This window comes from Tyto alba, unplaced genomic scaffold (genome assembly GCF_018691265.1).
Source record: "Tyto alba isolate M040663 unplaced genomic scaffold, T.alba_DEE_v4.0 Super-Scaffold_40, whole genome shotgun sequence".
In the NCBI taxonomy this organism is placed as follows: Eukaryota; Metazoa; Chordata; class Aves; order Strigiformes; family Tytonidae; genus Tyto; species Tyto alba.
The window spans coordinates 10,173,582-10,191,720 of NW_024881316.1; the positions used below are offsets into that span (position 1 = coordinate 10,173,582).

Consider the following 18,139-nt stretch of genomic DNA (forward strand, 5'->3'; position numbering starts at 1 on the left):
CTGTATTATATAGTTTATTCGCATAAATAAATTCTGCCATGCCTGGGAAAGAGGAGTACTGGTGTAATTTACAGGTCTTTGCAATTCTTCTGTGTTGTTGTGTTTGCCTGTGTATTAATTACAGTTTCGGAAACTCTGAACCACTCCTCTAAGCACCTTCTAAATTAGCAAATTTCCACACGTATCTTCATTTTCTGCCTATTTTGATATTTCCTAATGTAACTTGGAGGCTTCTAGAATTACTTTCTTCATTCTAGAAGTTCTTAAACTGCTTTTTGTTTTCACTTTTTCTCCCCACTCTGGCTCATGATATGCACCTAAACAGATCTTTCACAGACTCTTCTCTCACAATTTATATTCTGTGAAAGCTTTCCCACTCCTTCGTCCTCTCTCCTCACTACTCAACACTTTCTCTCTTTTTTTTGTTTTTTTGTTTTTTTTTTTTTTAATATGGAGGTCAGTTTAGTTTTCCTTTTGCAAAAATACGGGACTGATTTTAATTTTAAATTTCAGTTGTACTTTAATTCTGATGATGCTCTTGGGTTAAAATCTGTTTGTTTCTGCCCATTTCTTCCCCGCCGTTTTCAGTATGGCTCACATGGGCGCCCAAGGAGAGAAGCTGAGCCACCCTCCTGTGTCATCCTTCGTCACTGTGTTCCAGGTTTCTTAAGGTGCAAATTGCATTGGAAAAATAAATGTATTGCAAACTGCCAGATATCACAGCTGTATTTCCCTTTGCTTTATCTTCCAGTTCACGCCAAAGTGTTTAAAGTGCTAATTAGTGCCACTATTTTTTACAGTGTTCTTTGTTGATTCAGTCATGTCATAGCTGAGTTGTTCCTTCAGAGAAAAGGTTATTTGAAACATCCTCGTCTCTAATTTTCTTTCTAACATCTCCACCCGGAGTCTGACCTCAGCAGCCTAAAAATTCTTCAAGCTTTTTCACCTATGCTTGCCTGCAGGTACTCCTGGCCATAATTTTGATCTTTTCTGTGTTCTCCAGTTATGCCCTGGGCAACCTCTAACATCGACAGCATACCCTAAACCACGTAATTAGTTAGGAAAAATTTATCTCCTTCTGCTGAAGTTCATTAAGGTGTTTTCTCCAAACAACAGCACTCCAGCTGTCGTTCCTCCGGTTTGATGCAGAGTATTACAGGCAGTATTCTCTTCATGGTTTAATTGACTTCAGTACAAGTGACCGAGTGAGGTTTTAAAACAAGGGCTCTGACGGTTACCACGTGGCAGGTTTGCTCGCAGGGGTGTAAGCAGCTCCCCGCCGCAGCCCAAGAGCTGCTTTGCCGAAGGCGTTGGGCGGCGGTGGGGCGGCAGCGGGACGTGTGCCCCGGTGCCGGCACGGAGGCCCCTCCAGCAGCCCCTCGCCTCCACACAGACCTGCCTCCCTTGGCTCCCGAGCTTCTCCTGCCAGGCCGTGGCCCCGGGGAGCAGCCGTGCAGGCAAACGTTCCCTTCCACTCGGCAAACCGCTGCAGACTGTAAACCCCAGAGCTGCCCAGCGGGGTGTGCCGGGGGACGTCTGCCAGGCACCGATGGCTGGAGTAGGTCTGATCCAGGTGGTCTATCCCTGCTAAGGAAAAGTGGTGGATCTTCCAGCCCTGTAGCCTTTCGGGTTTGCAAGCTTATTCATCTATGTTTGGTAAAGATGCCTGCTGTTTCCCGCACTGAAATGTGTCAGCAGCGAAGTATTGAGGCTTATGCGTGGTGATTTCTACCTTCCTTCTTAATAAAGAGTGTATGTTATGAAAGGTATTGTAAATGCAACAAATTAATTTCCCCTTAAAATTTTCAGGGATGGGAAGGATGCTGAAAATGCCCAGGGATACTGTCAGGATTTCCAAAAGTAAATTCTTTGTTTTGACTTGAAACCAGTCTCGCTTTTGAAAGGTCAAAAGAATTTCAGTTGGGCTTCAGTAACTCTGAGATGAAATAAAACTTGAAGTTGTGGGTTAAAATAAGCATTGCAGTTGAATCAGAGATTCCTTTATTTTTACTTTAACTGCTCTGAATTTTATTTTATTTTTTTCTTAGACATCTTCTGATTCTGTTTTCCCCCTTTGGTTCATCTGATATTATTGGCCCCAGGCTTGGGGGCCAGAATTTTTTTGAATGCTTTGAAGTTGGGGCCATTACCTCAGTGAATTTGCTCTGGAAAAACCCAAGTATGTGGGGGCCTTAACTCTTGTGCTCCACCCAGGAGTCGCATGTGGTTGAGTGCTGACATAACCAATAACACGAGCATCGATCCGCTGGCTGTTTACGCCATCTTTACACTTGGCAATCAATCCCGAGCCACTTGCCTCGCCATCAGTGCTGACGCACTTCTCACGGGGAGATGGACGTGGTTTGCAATTATTGCTCCCCATCCTCGAGGCGAGTCTAGCATGAATGACCTCTCCTGCCTCCCCATCTCGCCTCCTGCGGTCGCACCTGCCGCCCAGGAGCATCGTGATGCTTTGAAGGCACGGAGGGATATCTTGTCGGTCTCTCCCTCCCTTTGAAGTGGGGAGGGAGGAGGCCCTTTGAAGTGCTGCCCCTGGATGTGTTCATTATGCTGATGAGATGAAAATGAGAAGTCGTTCGGTTTCCTCCTTCAATTTGTAAATATTCTCACATAGGCAGTCAGGGCTTCTAGTGCAAATTCATCGTCTGGCCAAAAGCTAGGACTTCAAGGGGGAAGGCTAAGGGGAGCACCTGTGCTTTTTTTTTTTTCAAAAGCACAAAATTGAAAGTTGGATGAGCACTTCCAATGTGGCATCTTTTGTAGAAGTACCGCTAAAGGGAGTTAAGCATCTCCTTGAAGCCCTCAGCCTGATCCCTCAAGAGACTGTTGTGGAGGATGCACTGGACAGGTATCGGAATGACCCTTAGCTTGGCCTTCGTGTGGCATTGCAGGTGGCAGCTTTCTCAGTGGGACTTTTTGCTAAAAAAAAAAAAAAAAAAAAAAAAAAAAAAAGTAAAAAAGGTAAATCAGCCTCTCAAAGAAATAAGCTGTGTGTCCAGTCTCTCCCTTCCCCTGGCATGCATTCGTGCCCAGGGGTGCCTGTCGTGGTGGTGGTGTGGTGGCCTCCCACCCCCACAATGTGACGCGATGTGATGTGGGAGATGCCAGGCTGTCACTTGGACTTCGGGTCACTCTTCAGCCCAAACCTGTGTGCGCTACTTGAAGTGGCGTAATGTTAAAGTGGGGCCAGCAGGGTATCTGCTGAATTTAAAAAGTGGGTTTAGAGTGAAAACAAAGGTCTCTCTCTGTCAGTTTTCTCCATCAGCACCTTGTACGTTCCTCTCTTGTTGAAAAGCCCAGATAATACAAATACCTTCATCTGATGCTTCTCGCCCAAGTTAAATTTTAAAGAGTGATTACTCATTTTAGAAGTTCTACGGCTTTATGAGCAGGTAGGGGAAATACATCTGTAAGCTGCTGGTGAGAGAGCATTTAAATGCTATTAAATTAAAGAGGGGAACATGCAGTAAAATACTGGCATGGCATTGGCTTACAAAAATACTGTGCTGTTTATTATCTCCTGACTTTTTCCTGCCTCCTGCATGTTCCCATCCTATGTAAAAGATCACGGTTTCAGAACAATTCCTGGCTGCTTGCAGGCTTACTTTGTTCATGTATAGGGACAAACCATGATGTTGAGCACCATTGATTTTGCACATGCAACTGACCTGTTTGAGCCTAGTAGTGTATTTAAATCTTTCAGAGAGTTTTCCAAAACCAGATAAGCTCAAGCTTAGAAAACCAGGATCTGCCAGGCTCCACCATCTCAAGTAAAAATAACTGAGTAAATAACCAGGAAGTCTCTTAACTCTTAATGGAATAACAGCTTTGGTGACTGATTCTGGTTATCAGATTACGCTCTGAAAATAACTTCTGTGCTATACTTGCAATTGGCTGTAAAAGAAAAAGAATACAGTGTGTGCTAATTTTAGCAAATAAGATTAGAGTTAATATTTAATCCCAGAGACCTTCTTCAGGCTGTGGAAAAAAATAGCCGCAGTTAACTGTCACTAATCTTACCTCCTATTTCTAGCTTGTGTTTGATTATATAAATCACAGTGTTAGAAACATGCTGACCAAATGAGAAAATAGGAGTTTGTTTGCTACATCCTTGGGCTTGTTAGACAAACTTGAGGGCTGAAATGGATTTACAAGGTCTCCACACAGGCCTTTAGACTGCAATAGCAACACTGAATGGTTAACAAAATGTATACCATATGTATACAAATGTATACTGCTACAAAACAGTATGAGTTCTGCAAGAAGTCACATTTCTTCTATGTTTCTATCCAGTTGTTTTAAATTAATATTTAGTTTGGGATTTGTTATTCAGCATGTGAGGTTTGATTCAATTTTCCTTTCTTCCTTCCCCACAAAATGACTTAATAATTAAATCGATGTTTGGAGATTAGAGATGAGGGGTTTCTAACTGTTTTTAGGTGCCTGGTGATGAATTTAGCCTGAAAATCAAAACACTAAAAATATAATCCATAATCCTACAAGCAGCTTGCATGTTTCACAGAAAACCCATCAGTATTCCTATTGATTTCAATAAGACTACTCGAATGCATAAAGATAATAATCTGCACCTGTGCTGCGCTGTCAGGACTTCTGCGTTCTCAGTAGGTCTGAAGGTCTGACCATCTAATTTACCCGCAATTCCATAGGATTTAGCAACTAATGTTCTGCAGATCTCATTGTATCCCAGGGAGCAGGGGGGGAAGGGGGCTCTGCCCTCCCACGCCACCACCAATGAGCTTGTTCTTTGAATATGCCAGGAGCATGCTTTATTTAAAAAGGAACAACTGCGCGAACATTGGCTGTTAAACTTTGATGCTGTTTTCTAGAAGATCATTAGCACTGTGCTCTCATTAACTTAGAATTTAGGCCCAGAAAAGCCTACCAAATTTAAGCCCACCTCACAGGAACAAGGTTGTGCTTTGTTAGTTTTGCTTTGCAGTACTTGGGCATAAAGTATCCATCATCTTCCCTGGAGAGACTTCCAAGATCTCACTGAATTTGCTGCTTGGTTAAGAGTCAGGAAAAAATCCCTGTATCTCGTTGCAATCAGCAATAGCATCCCATAGCAAACTAGACAATTATTCTCTGTTCTGGATGTTAGTATGCATTAGATTACTGTAAACATTCTCTTGCTCCATTTTAGATATTGCCTTGCCAAGTTTTACATTCCTACGTGTTTACAGTGATCTTTCCTTGCCCTTAATCACTTTTCCCCTCTTTAAATTGAACTCAGATTTGCTGGCATTTTGCAGGGGTTGACCTTCCCTGCTCCAGATGCAGCTTTTCATACAGATGCCATTCAGAGCAGGGTTACCAGACATCCATCTTTCCTTTGGAAATAACCTTTTTTTTTTTTTCCCCCATAAGAAATACTGTCTGGGCAGAACTGGAGGATTTTGTCTGTTTGTCTGGGATTTTGAGACATCTGGAAGTCTGGGCAGCCAGCTAATGAGCATGCACTGATGAACTCCGCAGCGCACAGCGAGTCCAGCCCATCCACAGAAATGCCAGACTTCTGCATGTGCTCTGAGGCCACATCCCGTGTGTTCAAAACAACGCAGAGGCCTCCTCGACATGCTTGATCGGCCGTCATGGATGAGACCCGATACAACAGGGAGCCAGAGGGAGTTCACCCACAGTGCTGTGTCTGCCGTGGTGCCTGTGGGCGTGTGTATAACTACATTTAAAATAGAATTTCTGCCCTAGAAGTCCTTTATGAAAATACGATGTTCCTAGCGTGGAAGTGAGCTAACCCTCCTCCTAATTTTAGAATAGTGCATGCCCAGTACTAGAAAAATGCTGTGCTAGAAACACTCTATATTTGCATCTGTAATGCCGCCTTCTTTACTAGCATTTCTCATTGCTGACTCTCGTCTCAGCTTCTTATTTTCCCATCTGACAGCGATCAATACTATTTCCCTTGAATTAGCTAGTTTTTCATTAATGATGTAATACCAACCAAAGAAGAAGGGAAGGCAGAGAGTAAAAAAATGATACAACTTCTTCTCCAGAAGAAGGAAGCATTGACCGGAATGCATTGAGGAAATATAATGAGAGGTGATGGAGGAAAATAAGGGAAGGCAGATTTCCTCACAAGGAGGTTTTAAGTAGAGTCTGGCAGTCATCTCCCAAAGGAAGTAGTGGAAGTCTGGTCACTTAAATCAATTAAAACTAACCAGAGCATTGCACTCCATAGGGCTCTGTAAGGAGGAAAGCAGTGTCAGACTGAACTAAAGTATATTTTGCATGCTTATTTTCTACAGGACTGCTGTCTGTATTTTGCCGGTAAATTCAATATGGCTAATGCTGATTAACAACTCTCTTGGTGGTGATTATATCATTGCATTATTTCCAGCCTGTTCCTCAGTATCATAAACTCATGAGGGTACGGACATACAAAACACATCCCCTGGCTTGGCTAGCTCAATCTGAAAGGCAAATGTCAGATAAAGGGCTGGAGAACTTTCTTTCTTTCACCTTAGCAGAGGTCAGGCTTGTTATTGCCAAAACGCTGAATTGACTTAGACTTCCATAGCACATGCTGAGAGCACGGTGTACCTGGGGCAGCACGGCAGAGGCAGGAGCTGCACGCGGACCCCCAGTGCTTGAACCCTTGGACTGCTGTAGGGCAAGAAGATGTGCCCAGTGGCTTAGGTAGGGCTGCAGTACACCTGTCCGCTGGCTGCTAGGTGTGCAGAAGGGTTTTAATGCATGCAAGACTAGCATGGGATAGGAGCAAGACAAAATAAAATGATTAATCCTTAGATTTGGTGGGGTGCTTGGCATGTTTCAAGTACACAAGAGAAGTCCTCTCCTGGCCTGCCTGGAAAGATAAGGGAAAGCAAGCATACAAGAAGCTGAGAACTTTGCTTGCTTTTCTTGTCTGTGTGGGCATTGTTGGTTGGTATGTACGATTTACCTTTTCTCTGCCTGGTTTCCTTGTAGCCAGTCAATTCCATTTAAACAACAGAAGTGGGTGGAAATTGGAATAAGGCAAATGATTGGAGGGCGGGGAAGCAGGGACTTGGCATATAAACTTGGACAAGGTGCCCAGTGAAGGTTCCCACAAATTGACCTGCCTACTTAAACATTAATTTGCATGAAAAATAAGGTTTAAAAGCAAACAAAGCTTGGACATATGGTATCTCATTTACAGTATGTGAAAAAAATAAACTGAGATTGTCATTGGCATGTGTTTTACCCATCTCACGTGTAAATGGATACTGTTCTATCAGAAAAATTATGTTTCCTTCTTCAAACACAGATCAACTTGGTTTCACTGTTTTCACTAGGATGCATCAGTCAGATCAGTTCATTTTAAAAGACTGTTCTTACCTCTTCCTACAGAAGTGTGTGTGTGATGGCAATACACACGGCTTTGAAGGCTTTTCTTCCCCAGTGTGCAGTGCTCATAGTTACGCTCCACCATCTCAATTCCAGCCTTCTTGCCAGAATGCATCAGATGGGGGCAGTCCCAAAGCTGGTGGGGCTGAGGCAGGGGACCCGCCATGGGAGCCAAATCAATATTTAGACAGCTTCAGGCAACAGAGGTTGTGCTGGCTTTCACACTTGGCAGCAAGATTCGCATCCGCTTGTTACCAGAGTTATTGTTTGTGCAGTTTCAGGCATTGGCACTTGAGGGATTCCTTCCTGAGGGCAATGACAAGCACTGGGTGCCTGGAAATAAACTTTCCCCCCTCTGGATCTGAAGATTGTGAGAGTGAGGGAAGTTGCATCATAGGGTAAGATCTCATAAGGAAGTCAAGGCGCACGTTTGACCAGCGTTTTCATCGTCCTTCACTTGAGGCATCTGCTGGGCATCGTGGCGAGCCCACAGCAGTCTCAGGCTCTGCTTCCAATACATCCAGCGCAGAGCAGCTGCAACAGCTGCCTTGCTGCTGTTTGTTATCATGGTGGTTTATGGGGAGCAAAAACCTGAGTCAGCATGGGAGACAGCCTTGCTGTGTGGTGGTGTGAGTCAGCCCCAGGCTCTGCAGAGTGCCTGCACTGTCCGGGCAGGCAGGCAGGTGAAACCGTGGCCCAGCGCAGAAAATGAGTTTAATTTGCTTTCCAGTCGTTCCACCTAGTGGCCAAGTGACACAACTAGCAGGAGAGCTGGGTTTGTGCTCCAGAGTCCCTCCTCATCAAAAGGGACCCAAAAACCCCAGACGGTATTTATGGCTGCTCCTATGAACCTCTGCTGCTGCGGAGCTTACAAGATGTGTAGGAATATGTAAGCCCCAACCCTGAAGATCTTATCAAAGAGAAACATCAGCCTGCAAGTAGCTCATTAAGTTCCCGAGCAATTTTGTTAATCATTCTGCATAGATAAAATGCAGATAGGCCTTTAGTGAGCTGATAATCTAACAAATAGGCAGAAAGTGTAACACTGATAAAGCAGAGATCGGTTTAATAGCCAGCTGTAAATCTAGGTAATTCTGTACCAGAGGCGTATTGTAAAACAGGAATGTGCAAGTGCGTAAGTATGTGCATGAAAATGCACTGTTTCTTAAAATAGCAGATACAGCAGTAATATTATGCATGGAAAAGCTATTGGGAGAAATTTGAGAGGTGTTTTAAAATATTTTTCTCTCCATCAAAGTCTGCACCACTTGTGGTATCTTCATAATCCAGCATCACAAGGGCAGATCTATGAATAACAAAGGCTTGTTTCTGGAAGTCAGGATTTTCTATAAAAATCTGTAAGCTCTGCCACTGGTCCTGAGGCAGTGTAGGGAGTTTATAGGCTTTTCATTGGGATGAACCAAAATATCCACTCATATTTATGCTAATCACGAATAGGACCATCACAAATTCTTGGGCTGATGTTTCATCGACCTCTTGAGCAGCCTCTTGCTCAGTGGCTTTAATTCAATTGAAAGGACTGGGAAAAGCATCTCACCTTCAGGGTATCCCATACCTACTGGATAGGATATCCTGAGGAGCTGGGAAATGTGAGTTTGAATCCCCAAAGCCTAGGGAAGGTACCTGTTCTCCAGGCATCTAGATGCCTTTCCTTGGTATGCAAAGCACAGGGAACTCAGAATACCACTTGCAAGCAAGGCAAGAAGTTGTCTTGGTGAATCAAGACTGAAGTGACTTGCCAGGGTCATGTAGAAGGTGTTTTGTGCAATGGGAAATTGAGCTGTGGTCTCCCAAATCTCAGTTTAGTGGTCAAATCACTGAATCTCCTTCTTGTAGTGAAATCTTTATCCTTGATGATGAGCCCTGGTTTTGAAACAGCCTCTCACTGCTTCATGAAGAATAGAGTTTTTCCAGTACCTTTTTTCCTGCCCATTGGGGAAAAAAATGCAGCAGAAATTAGTGCCAGTGCATTTTTCGTTAAACAACATACAATATCTGTAGTTTACGATGCAGCTTAGCAAGTTATTTGATAGTTATGTGTGAAGATATCACTTGAAAAATCTGGGGGAGAAAATGTGTATTTTTTAATATATGATATGTGAATGTAAAATATAGACAGTATGATGAGGGAAAAAAGGGACAAGTAGTGGTACATAACTCAGACCTGAAACAGCTGGTTGGAGATCACTGTCTTAGAAACAGTTGTTACTCTTTCTGCTAAGAAAATTAAGTACTGAGATGGGACTCAGAGTGATTTGTATCACTTGAATCACTTGAACTATGAATATGGATTTCTTTCCTGTTAGCTGTACCTTAGACTCACTAAAATCAGGAACAGTATGAGGAGAATAATCTCCATGGGCTGCAGAAAAAAGCTGTGCAGTCAGTACTAACCTATTACTTATTCAGCAATGGCTTGCAAAAATTTGAGAAGAAAAGAAGAAAACAGTTTGCTTTTGAAAGAGGCATAAAGATATTTTCTGTTGAATTTTGTTATGATGTTAAATGTTTCCTTCCCAAAACACCTTGGGGATTTAAATGGTAACTTAAACTTGAAACCACTCTTCGCCAGAGCTTCCGTCAGAGCAGAAGAATCAAAATTGAATTAGTGCTTCCATGGTAGTCTGCTGCATCACACTTAAAATAAGTTCCATCCAAGAATTAGCAGTGTCTACACCACTCTGTTTTTTTCAGTCTTTTATTAGAGCAGGGGCTTAGTTCATAGGTCTTTAAGGTATTTGGGAAGAATAGTGCTCAGCTCAACCTGCGGAATGATGTACAGGAGCAACATAAAGGGAGCAGGTCAAGTTACTGGATGTAGCATCGTTGCTGGTGTGATAGAAGAGTGACTGGTACTGAGCAGTATTTACTCCTGGATGCTAGGTCTGTTAGGTTATCTAACTACACAATGAAGAACTTGGGATGATGGCAAGAGCTGATGGTAACACTGGCAATTTCCCTCTCTTCTTTTGCAGGTCACTGTCAGGGGATTTGGTCCGTTGTTACAGTTTGCCTACACTGCTAAGCTGTTACTCAGCAGAGAAAACATCCAGGAGGTCATCCACTGCGCTGAATTCCTGCGCATGCACAACCTGGAGGACTCCTGCTTCAGCTTCCTTCAGACGCAACTGCTGAACAATGAAGATGGCCTATTCCTGTGCAAAAAAGATACCACCTGTCAGCGCATGCACGATGAGGAGAACTCGGATGGAGATGAGGAGGAGACGATGGAATCAGAGACGTCAAAAATATCTTGCCCAAGAGAGAGGATGCACCAAGAGCCCTTCAATTTTGAAACCACTGTTGCTGGAGCAGACAAAGGTGAAGGGATGCTGCCTGACTCTGACATCCTGAGAGACAGCAAGGACAATTTGGACAAAGATGCAGTAACACGGTACCCCAGATACAAGAAATACCAGCTTGCTTGTACCAAGAATGTCTACAACACATCACACATCAGTACCTCAGGTTTTGCAAGCACATTCAGCGAAGAGAGCTCTGGAAACGGCCTCAAATCAGGACTTGCAATGGGACAGATAAAAAGCGAGCCTCAGAATGAAGAGAACGATGAAGAAAGCATCACACTTTGCCTGTCTGGAGATGAACCTGACATCAGGGATAAAGAAGGGGATGTTGAAATGGACAGAAAACAGCCAAGCCCCACTTGCATTGACAGGCCAAAAAGTGGGTCCTCTCCTTCTTGTTTGCGGTCTTTCTTCAACAGAACAAAAAGCATAGATTTGGTTGGCTTCCCCAGCACTTCCCAGCAGCACTTTGGCAGGAGTCCAGCATGCCCTTTTGAAAAAGGGACAACTCAGGGTGACCACAAAACTGATTACGTCCCTTTCACAGGGAACTACGGACAGTCCCATGCCATGCAGAAGGATGCTACCAACTTCACAGTGGGATCACCACTCAGGGGGCCCGGCTTTGAAACTCTCTGTAAGCAAGAAGGAGAACTGGACAGGAGGAGTGTTATATTCTCTTCAAACGCTTGTGACCAAGTAAACACTTCGGTGCATTCATATTCTGGTGTGAGCAGCTTGGACAAAGACCTCACTGAGACTGTGCCAAAGGGTCTGTGGGCTGGCGGTAGCCAGTCTCTCCCCAGCTCTCAGACCTATTCGCACAGCGGGCTGACAGCTGATCACTTGCCGGGAAGGATGCGGCCGAACACCAGCTGTCCAGTGCCAATTAAAGTTTGCCCTCGCTCTCCTCCTTTGGAAACCAGAACCAGGACCTCCAGCTCGTGCTCTTCCTACTCGTACGCAGAGGACGGCAGCGGCGGCTCTCCCTGCAGTCTGCGTCTTTGTGAGCTCTCCTCTTCCCCTTGCTCCCAAGGCCCCCGATTCCTGGCGCCTGAGCACCAGGAGCCCGGTGTAGTGGGGGATGGATTGTACAACCCGGTCCGAGCCCAGATTAAATGTGAGCCATCCTATGGAACAAACTCCAGCGATGAGTCTGGGTCATTCTCAGAAGCAGACAGTGAATCATGTCCTGTGCAAGACAGAGGGCATGAGGTAGGGATTTAAGATAAGTACATATATCGCAGTTGTTGTGACCCAATTGATCACTCCTTGATTCTCTCAAATGCTTTGTCATTTCCCCCATGCTTGCTTTGTTTATAGGGGCAAAGAGTAACTTCTGTTTACTCCCTTGTTAGTTGAGCGTGCATGGTTGACTTCAGGTAAATAGGGCTGACCTATAGGCTTGACCTCGGAGGTATTCAGTGCTTACCAGAATTTGGATATGGGACAATAGCAAACTGCTGAACGATGAGAGTGTGGTGGTGTGCTTAGGAGTCTGCTGGCAGTGTCCTGTCCTCCTCCCTCCCTCACCTGCCTGTGCAGCCCAAAGCACCATTCCTCATCCTTAACTTGTGGACATGGTTCCAGCTCTGCTTGTTATTGCTGCTGGTGTGTTTGAGCATCTTCAAGCCATGCTTTCGCTGACACCAAGGGTCGGGCAGCCGGCTCAAAGAGCCCCTGCTGCATATTGCTAACAGCCCAGGTGGAGGAGGCAGGCAGAGTGGGAGGAGAAAGAGGGTGTGAAATGACTTGAACAGTTGCACAGCTGGCCACCCTCGGCTGTGGGAATGGTATTCAAGTCATCTTCCCTCTCTGTGTGTGTTTGTATGTGTGTGTGTGTGTGTGACGCGTGCAGGTAATGGGTTTTGCCTCTGTTAAGTGACAACTGAGATGATGTTTCCTGCCTGTGACCCCACTTCGTTTGGCGCTGAACTCTAGCAGTCATTGCATAAATGGTTTCAAAGAGAAGTTCTCCTTTCATTTCCAGGCCTGTTAGAATGGCAGGAAGACAGTCTGGGGCTGCAGAGCAAGCTGTGAATTTCCATGCAGCTCTCCTGCGAGAGGGGGGAGAGAGAGGGCCCATGCTAAAACTAGAGATAGGCCAGCTGGAGATGCTGTGGTGATACCTGGCTAACCATGATTGAATAAACTGCCTGTGTGAATTCACTAGCTCGAGGGAAGACCTGAATCATGGATATGTGTTGTGGAGCCCATAAACTGAAAAGAGACTGGATGTTTTAATAGAGTTTCATTAGGAAACTGCGCGACCTGGAGAGCATCTGGGTGAAATTGCGTATCTGGCTCTTCTGGTAATGCTGAAATGCTCCACTGACAGCTTGTGCTTCAGCGTGGGGAGCAGTGAGTGCAAGTCTGGGGAGTTCACGTGCTGTGAGTGCCCAGTTCAGAACCAGGTGGGCTTAGTTGCAGGCTAGGGATGAAGAGAGTGAACTTTGTTTTATCCTTCAATCCTTATTCCAGCTACATCCCAGGCTCTGAAAGATACCTTTCAGGCAGATGTGGCTGGTTCCTTTCGTTGATTGCTTAGCTCTGAGGAAGGGCTGGAGAGCCTGGAGAGCCTCTGGTCTCCTAATCCTTGTCATGCTGTACCCGTGGTTTTGAGAGGACAGTTCTTGTTTGTCCCCATGCCCTGAGCTGGGGACAATGCAGAAGGCAGAGGAGTCTCCCTGGAAGGCTGCCTGCAACACTGTGTGTAGGACCTCATTTGGGAAGCCCTGCAGCAGAACTGCTCTTCTTGGACATACCAAGGTTACTCGGTGAAGTCCTGCCTTCACAAGGAGCGGAAGGAAGTGGGACCGAGGGGAACATTGGATCTCCACCCCCAAGTGCTGCTTGCTCAGCAAGGGCTAATGCGCAGCATGAGGCAGCAAAGAGGGCGGGAGGTTAGCCTTTTGGGGTTTGATGATTAATTAGCTGTCGTAATTGGCTAATTGTGTGGAGATGCGGCAGCAGAAATGAGCCTGGAAGAGTCAAATGAGAAGGTTATAGGGGACTGGTGGTGGTTTCCCGAAAAAAACTGTGTGAATGTGTGCAGGAGACCGTGGATGAGAGGGGGGACATTCGCGAGACAAGCAAACGCGTGGGCTGTGGGAGGCCACCTTGGTGCGCCACTGGCAGGCAAACCTGTCTGGCCCTGGGACAGAGCTGGGAAGGGTTTGCTCCACTCCTGGTTTTGCTGCTGGTTTTCTCTTGGGAAGATGTTCTGCACCATGCTGAGCAAGTTTTCTCCCTGGGACTGCTGATAAGGCTTTTTCTTTTTTTTGCAGGGCATTTTGATTAGGACTACCAGGCATTAAAAATGTGGTGAGGAAATTAATGCTCCGTGAGGTTGCACTGCACTATCCTGATCAGGCCAAGGGTAAATAGATCACACTAGTGCTTCAGTACAGATTTTGTCTGAAAAATTAATTTGTAAAGGTTGTTACCGATACAAGAAAGGACACTGCAGCCTCATTAAACAATACGATGACTTGGGGTGTGTATCCTGCAAGATCTGCTGCTGTGGAAACCTCAGTGAAGAATATGTTAAACCAGGCAGTAGAAGGTATCTAATAACAGCAGGAAGTTCTTGTGTAAGTCTCTCTACCTACTTTTAGCAGTTTGGCTGCCATTAAAACAGCAGGAGAAACTCACAGCAGTCTGAAATGGACTGCCTTCTGTCCTTCACCTCCCTCCAAGCTGCATGGGAATCTTTCTCCATTCCCGAAATTGTCAGTTTGCCCTTGCTGTCCTGATGACTTCCCAGATGGGTCCCTTGCCCCCTGCCATATCAGATCACACAGTGTTTGCTGGGCTTCTCTTCAAAAAGCACCTGATAAGATATCTGGGGCGTGCAGGCTTTCACCCCTCCAGAGATCCACTGTGGAGGTTCTGCTGCGGGTGGGCTTTTGTTTGGGTAGGACGGCCTGATGGGAATAAGCCTGATGGACTCTGACCCTGAGTTATCTCATGGGGCTGCTCAGTTCCCCTGGAATTTGGACCTTGTTGGTCTTGATTTGGGTCCCGGAGTGCTGTCGGTGCCAGAATTAATGTCAGAAAACATCATTTGCTGGTGTATTGATCCTGTAAGAAGTAGGTGAAAGGTTTCTTCTCTCTGCTTTTTTGGGGCACTCTGCTTTCCTGCAGATGGATGCCTTTCAGGAACACATGCCCAAGTTGTTCAAGGCCAAAAGTGAGGCGCTAGAGTTCGGCATGACTGTCATGTGAGTGAAGGTGACCCCACTCTGTGGCCAGTCTCCCTGTCACATAGTGGGTGCAGACTACAGTCATGAGTGTCAGAGGAAGCAGCAGTCCCCATAACATACCCGGTGGTAAATCCTCTCCGGAATATCTCTGCCTTTCATTTTCCTTCCTATTAAGGGAACCATCCAGAATCTTCTGAGTCAGATTTCCCTTTCTTAAGGCTTCATGATAGAAGAAGCAAGTGCATTGTGGGGTGTCCCCATGTTATGGAGTTGCAGGACCAGAGCTGTTACTTGAGCTGCTGGGACTTTACAGAAACGTTTAACAGTTTGTGTTGCTCTTTTCACCCAGCTCCCTCAGGCCTCCACAGGTTGTTAAAAATCAATTATTGGGATATAATACTAGAGAAAAGACTTACACTCGTGCTTGCAGGCAGTTTCTGACAATCCTGCTTAAAATAGCAACAACAAAACAATAAGCCCTGAAATAATGAATTGTTGAGAAGGAAGTAGTCTGTCAATCTGTTAACCTACTTAGGAACAGAAACTTCATCACTGCCTACTTTTCTTGATACTCCTTTTCTTCAGCAAGTGTCTATGGGTTTTTTTCTGCTGGGAAACTTGTAAAAAATAATATGCTACTAAACCAGTTAAAAAGAAATCTCAGCTCAGTCTATTTTGATGAGTGAGTTTTCTTAGGAAAAGAATAAACAAGGGTAGGAGGAGGTAAGAGGTGGAGTTTTCCAAGAACTATTACTATCTAGAGAATTGCATTCAATGTGTCTTTCATTTATAGTTCAAAATAATTTCCCGCCTGGGGGTTGGTGACTCACTTTTCAAAGGAAATTTTCATAAAGGCACAGCTAATGCAATTGGACAATTGAGGGTACTGTAGGCAAATAACCTTCAGTGAGAGTCCAGACCCCCTCCATGTTAAGTGACAGGCAGACACCCTTTCTCTGTTCATCTGCTGATGCTTAGCAAAGTACTAGAAGTCAGAGCCCCAGTAAAAGAGGGTAAACCAAAGCTGCTCTACCAGAAATCTACTGGAGCTGTACCAAATTACCTAAGCAGAGTCGTCTTCGCTGTTTAGTACTTCTGCTTGGTGAAGAGTATTGCGTAGAAAGGACAACCAAGAAAAATACATGTTAAGGTGTTAACTTGCTTTTATATGTAGTCCCTCCCCAGAATTTAGTGATCGGTCAGCCCAGATTTCCTGATCTTGCAAGGTTTACAAATTTGAAAATGTGAAAGTTACTCCCCACATTCTTTTCTGGTGGATGTTCTCCTGACCAGGATCCTCAGCAGCATCAGCAGATCACTGGGAATTGTGTTTGGCAACATCTGGTTAAATGGAGTCTTGTCAAACATCGGTCTTGAAAGATAAATTTCATGGCAGTTTTGTTTTCTTTCCTCTCTTCAGTAGGAGTGGTATCCAGGCAGGTAGCAGAGAATTACTGGATTACAACAACAGTAAGAGTTTTCCATTACAAGCTTGAAATTTCAGGAAGGTCATTTTAAACACTGTATTATTTCATTGCAGCCTACAATCAATTCTGTTATGACCAGAGGTGAGGACCTTGCTGGAGCTCATGAAGGACTGTCCAGTTCCTGATTTTTTTCTGCAAAAGCAGATTTTTCAGAGGAATACTGCACTTTATCCCCCCTCATTTCACTGCCTGATCTGCCTTTCTCAAATGCACCTACGGCTTCTGTCAGGGTTTCTGTGCTATCCCTGGTTTCAGAAAAGCCTGTTAATGGGCAGGAGTATTGTGTTGTTGTGCCCTTTGAAGGGCTGAATGCTGGGGACACTGCACAGGAGGAGGTCAGCCCAGTGTTTTAAGCCCCAGCCGTGTGTGATCTGAATACAAGTCCAAGTCATGGGCTAAAGGATGAGAACTCCGTTCACCTCTCTTGACTGTTGGGTTAAAGCCCTCAGCCATGGGACTAGCCCCTTACCCCAGTTCTGTGAAGCAGGTGGCAAATGAAAAGGTTACCCAGGCTGCCTCCACTAAGTGCATATCAGTGCCCTCTCAGGCAGCATTTTCTGACCCAAACTCCTCTTGTGGCCCTCAGGAGGTTTGGCTGAAGTTGACGTTGGGCAACTACACGGCCAGCGGTTATGTTGTGGCAAAGAGGACTGTTTGCAGTGGAACCTGCTGATCAAGGCCATTTCGGACCTGGTTTGCTGACACAATGGTAGATCTTCACTGCCTGGGCTCCCCTCTTTCAGTCTTCTGTCATCTCGTTGTGTTGGGCACCTGAAAAGAAGAGGTTTTTTGAAGGCTTTACTTATGCCGGTAGACAGCAGGGTGAGGAAACCGGTGAGAGTGCATCCTGCCTGTCCTCTCTCTTACACCAAGTGTGGCCCATTGGCTTTATGCTTCTTAGATAGCCTCTGTCCAAGTGAAATCATGTGGGTCCCTATTCTGTGGGACCACAGGTGGTGCCTGAAATAGTGTGTAGGCAATCAAGCCCCTAACAAAAGGTGGACACACCTCAGTTCCTGTCCTGGGATGAATTTCTTCATGAGCATTTGTGGAAGACAGACTTGCACGCTAAGGAAGATACTAGGAAAAGGGTCATTAATGTGTTGGGCACTTCTGTGTGAAGCAAATTACCCCTTTCTACATCAAAAAAGCATTGTTATGATTCAGCCCCTGTGCTAGATTGCTTGGGTGTGTCTTGAGAGCTTTCCAAGGGCTGTGCAATTTTAAGTGTCAGAGGCTTTCAATAACTCTGGCTTTGAATTTAAGGACATTAAGGCAACAGTTTTACAAAACTATGGAGGAACTAAACAAGATTTTGAACTAGTTATAAAGGTCAAGCCGGTACCTTGAGTTCCACCCTCTCATGCCATTACGTAATGTTTGCTTTTTCTTATAAATAATACATGAATCTTTTTTCATTACTGTGATATTAAACCACGCTTGGGAAGTTCACTGTTTTTACTAGCACTTGGCAGCTTAAGGAAGGTGATGCTGAAATTTAGATACAAAGGAAGAGCAAAAGATGTTCTTCTAATATTAATCATGTGATAAGGAAATTCCCAACACTTGTCATTTATGTTTTAATGTGAATATGGGGCCTTGGTCCTTTCCTTTCTTCCAGAGAAAAAGAGAGGGGAGAGAGGGGCAGCAGCAGTAACTAGTACAATATATGAGCGACACAGCAGTAACTGGCATATGATTCAAGCTGGCACTAACTTGTGAAGCTTGAAGGAAT

At 45.0% G+C, this 18,139-nt stretch overlaps 1 protein-coding gene across 10 annotated transcripts in view; it reads left to right on the forward strand.

Annotated features, from left to right (window-relative positions):
• Positions 1-18,139, forward strand: part of BACH2 (BTB domain and CNC homolog 2) — a 198,292-nt gene that overhangs the window by 162,627 nt on the left and 17,526 nt on the right. For all 10 annotated transcript variants that reach the window (XM_032989902.2, XM_042803531.1, XM_042803527.1 and 7 more), the window contains one exon: positions 10,383-11,927. In XM_032989902.2, coding sequence (XP_032845793.2) covers positions 10,383-11,927 — 1,545 coding nt within the window. The remainder of the gene's footprint in view (positions 1-10,382; positions 11,928-18,139) is intronic.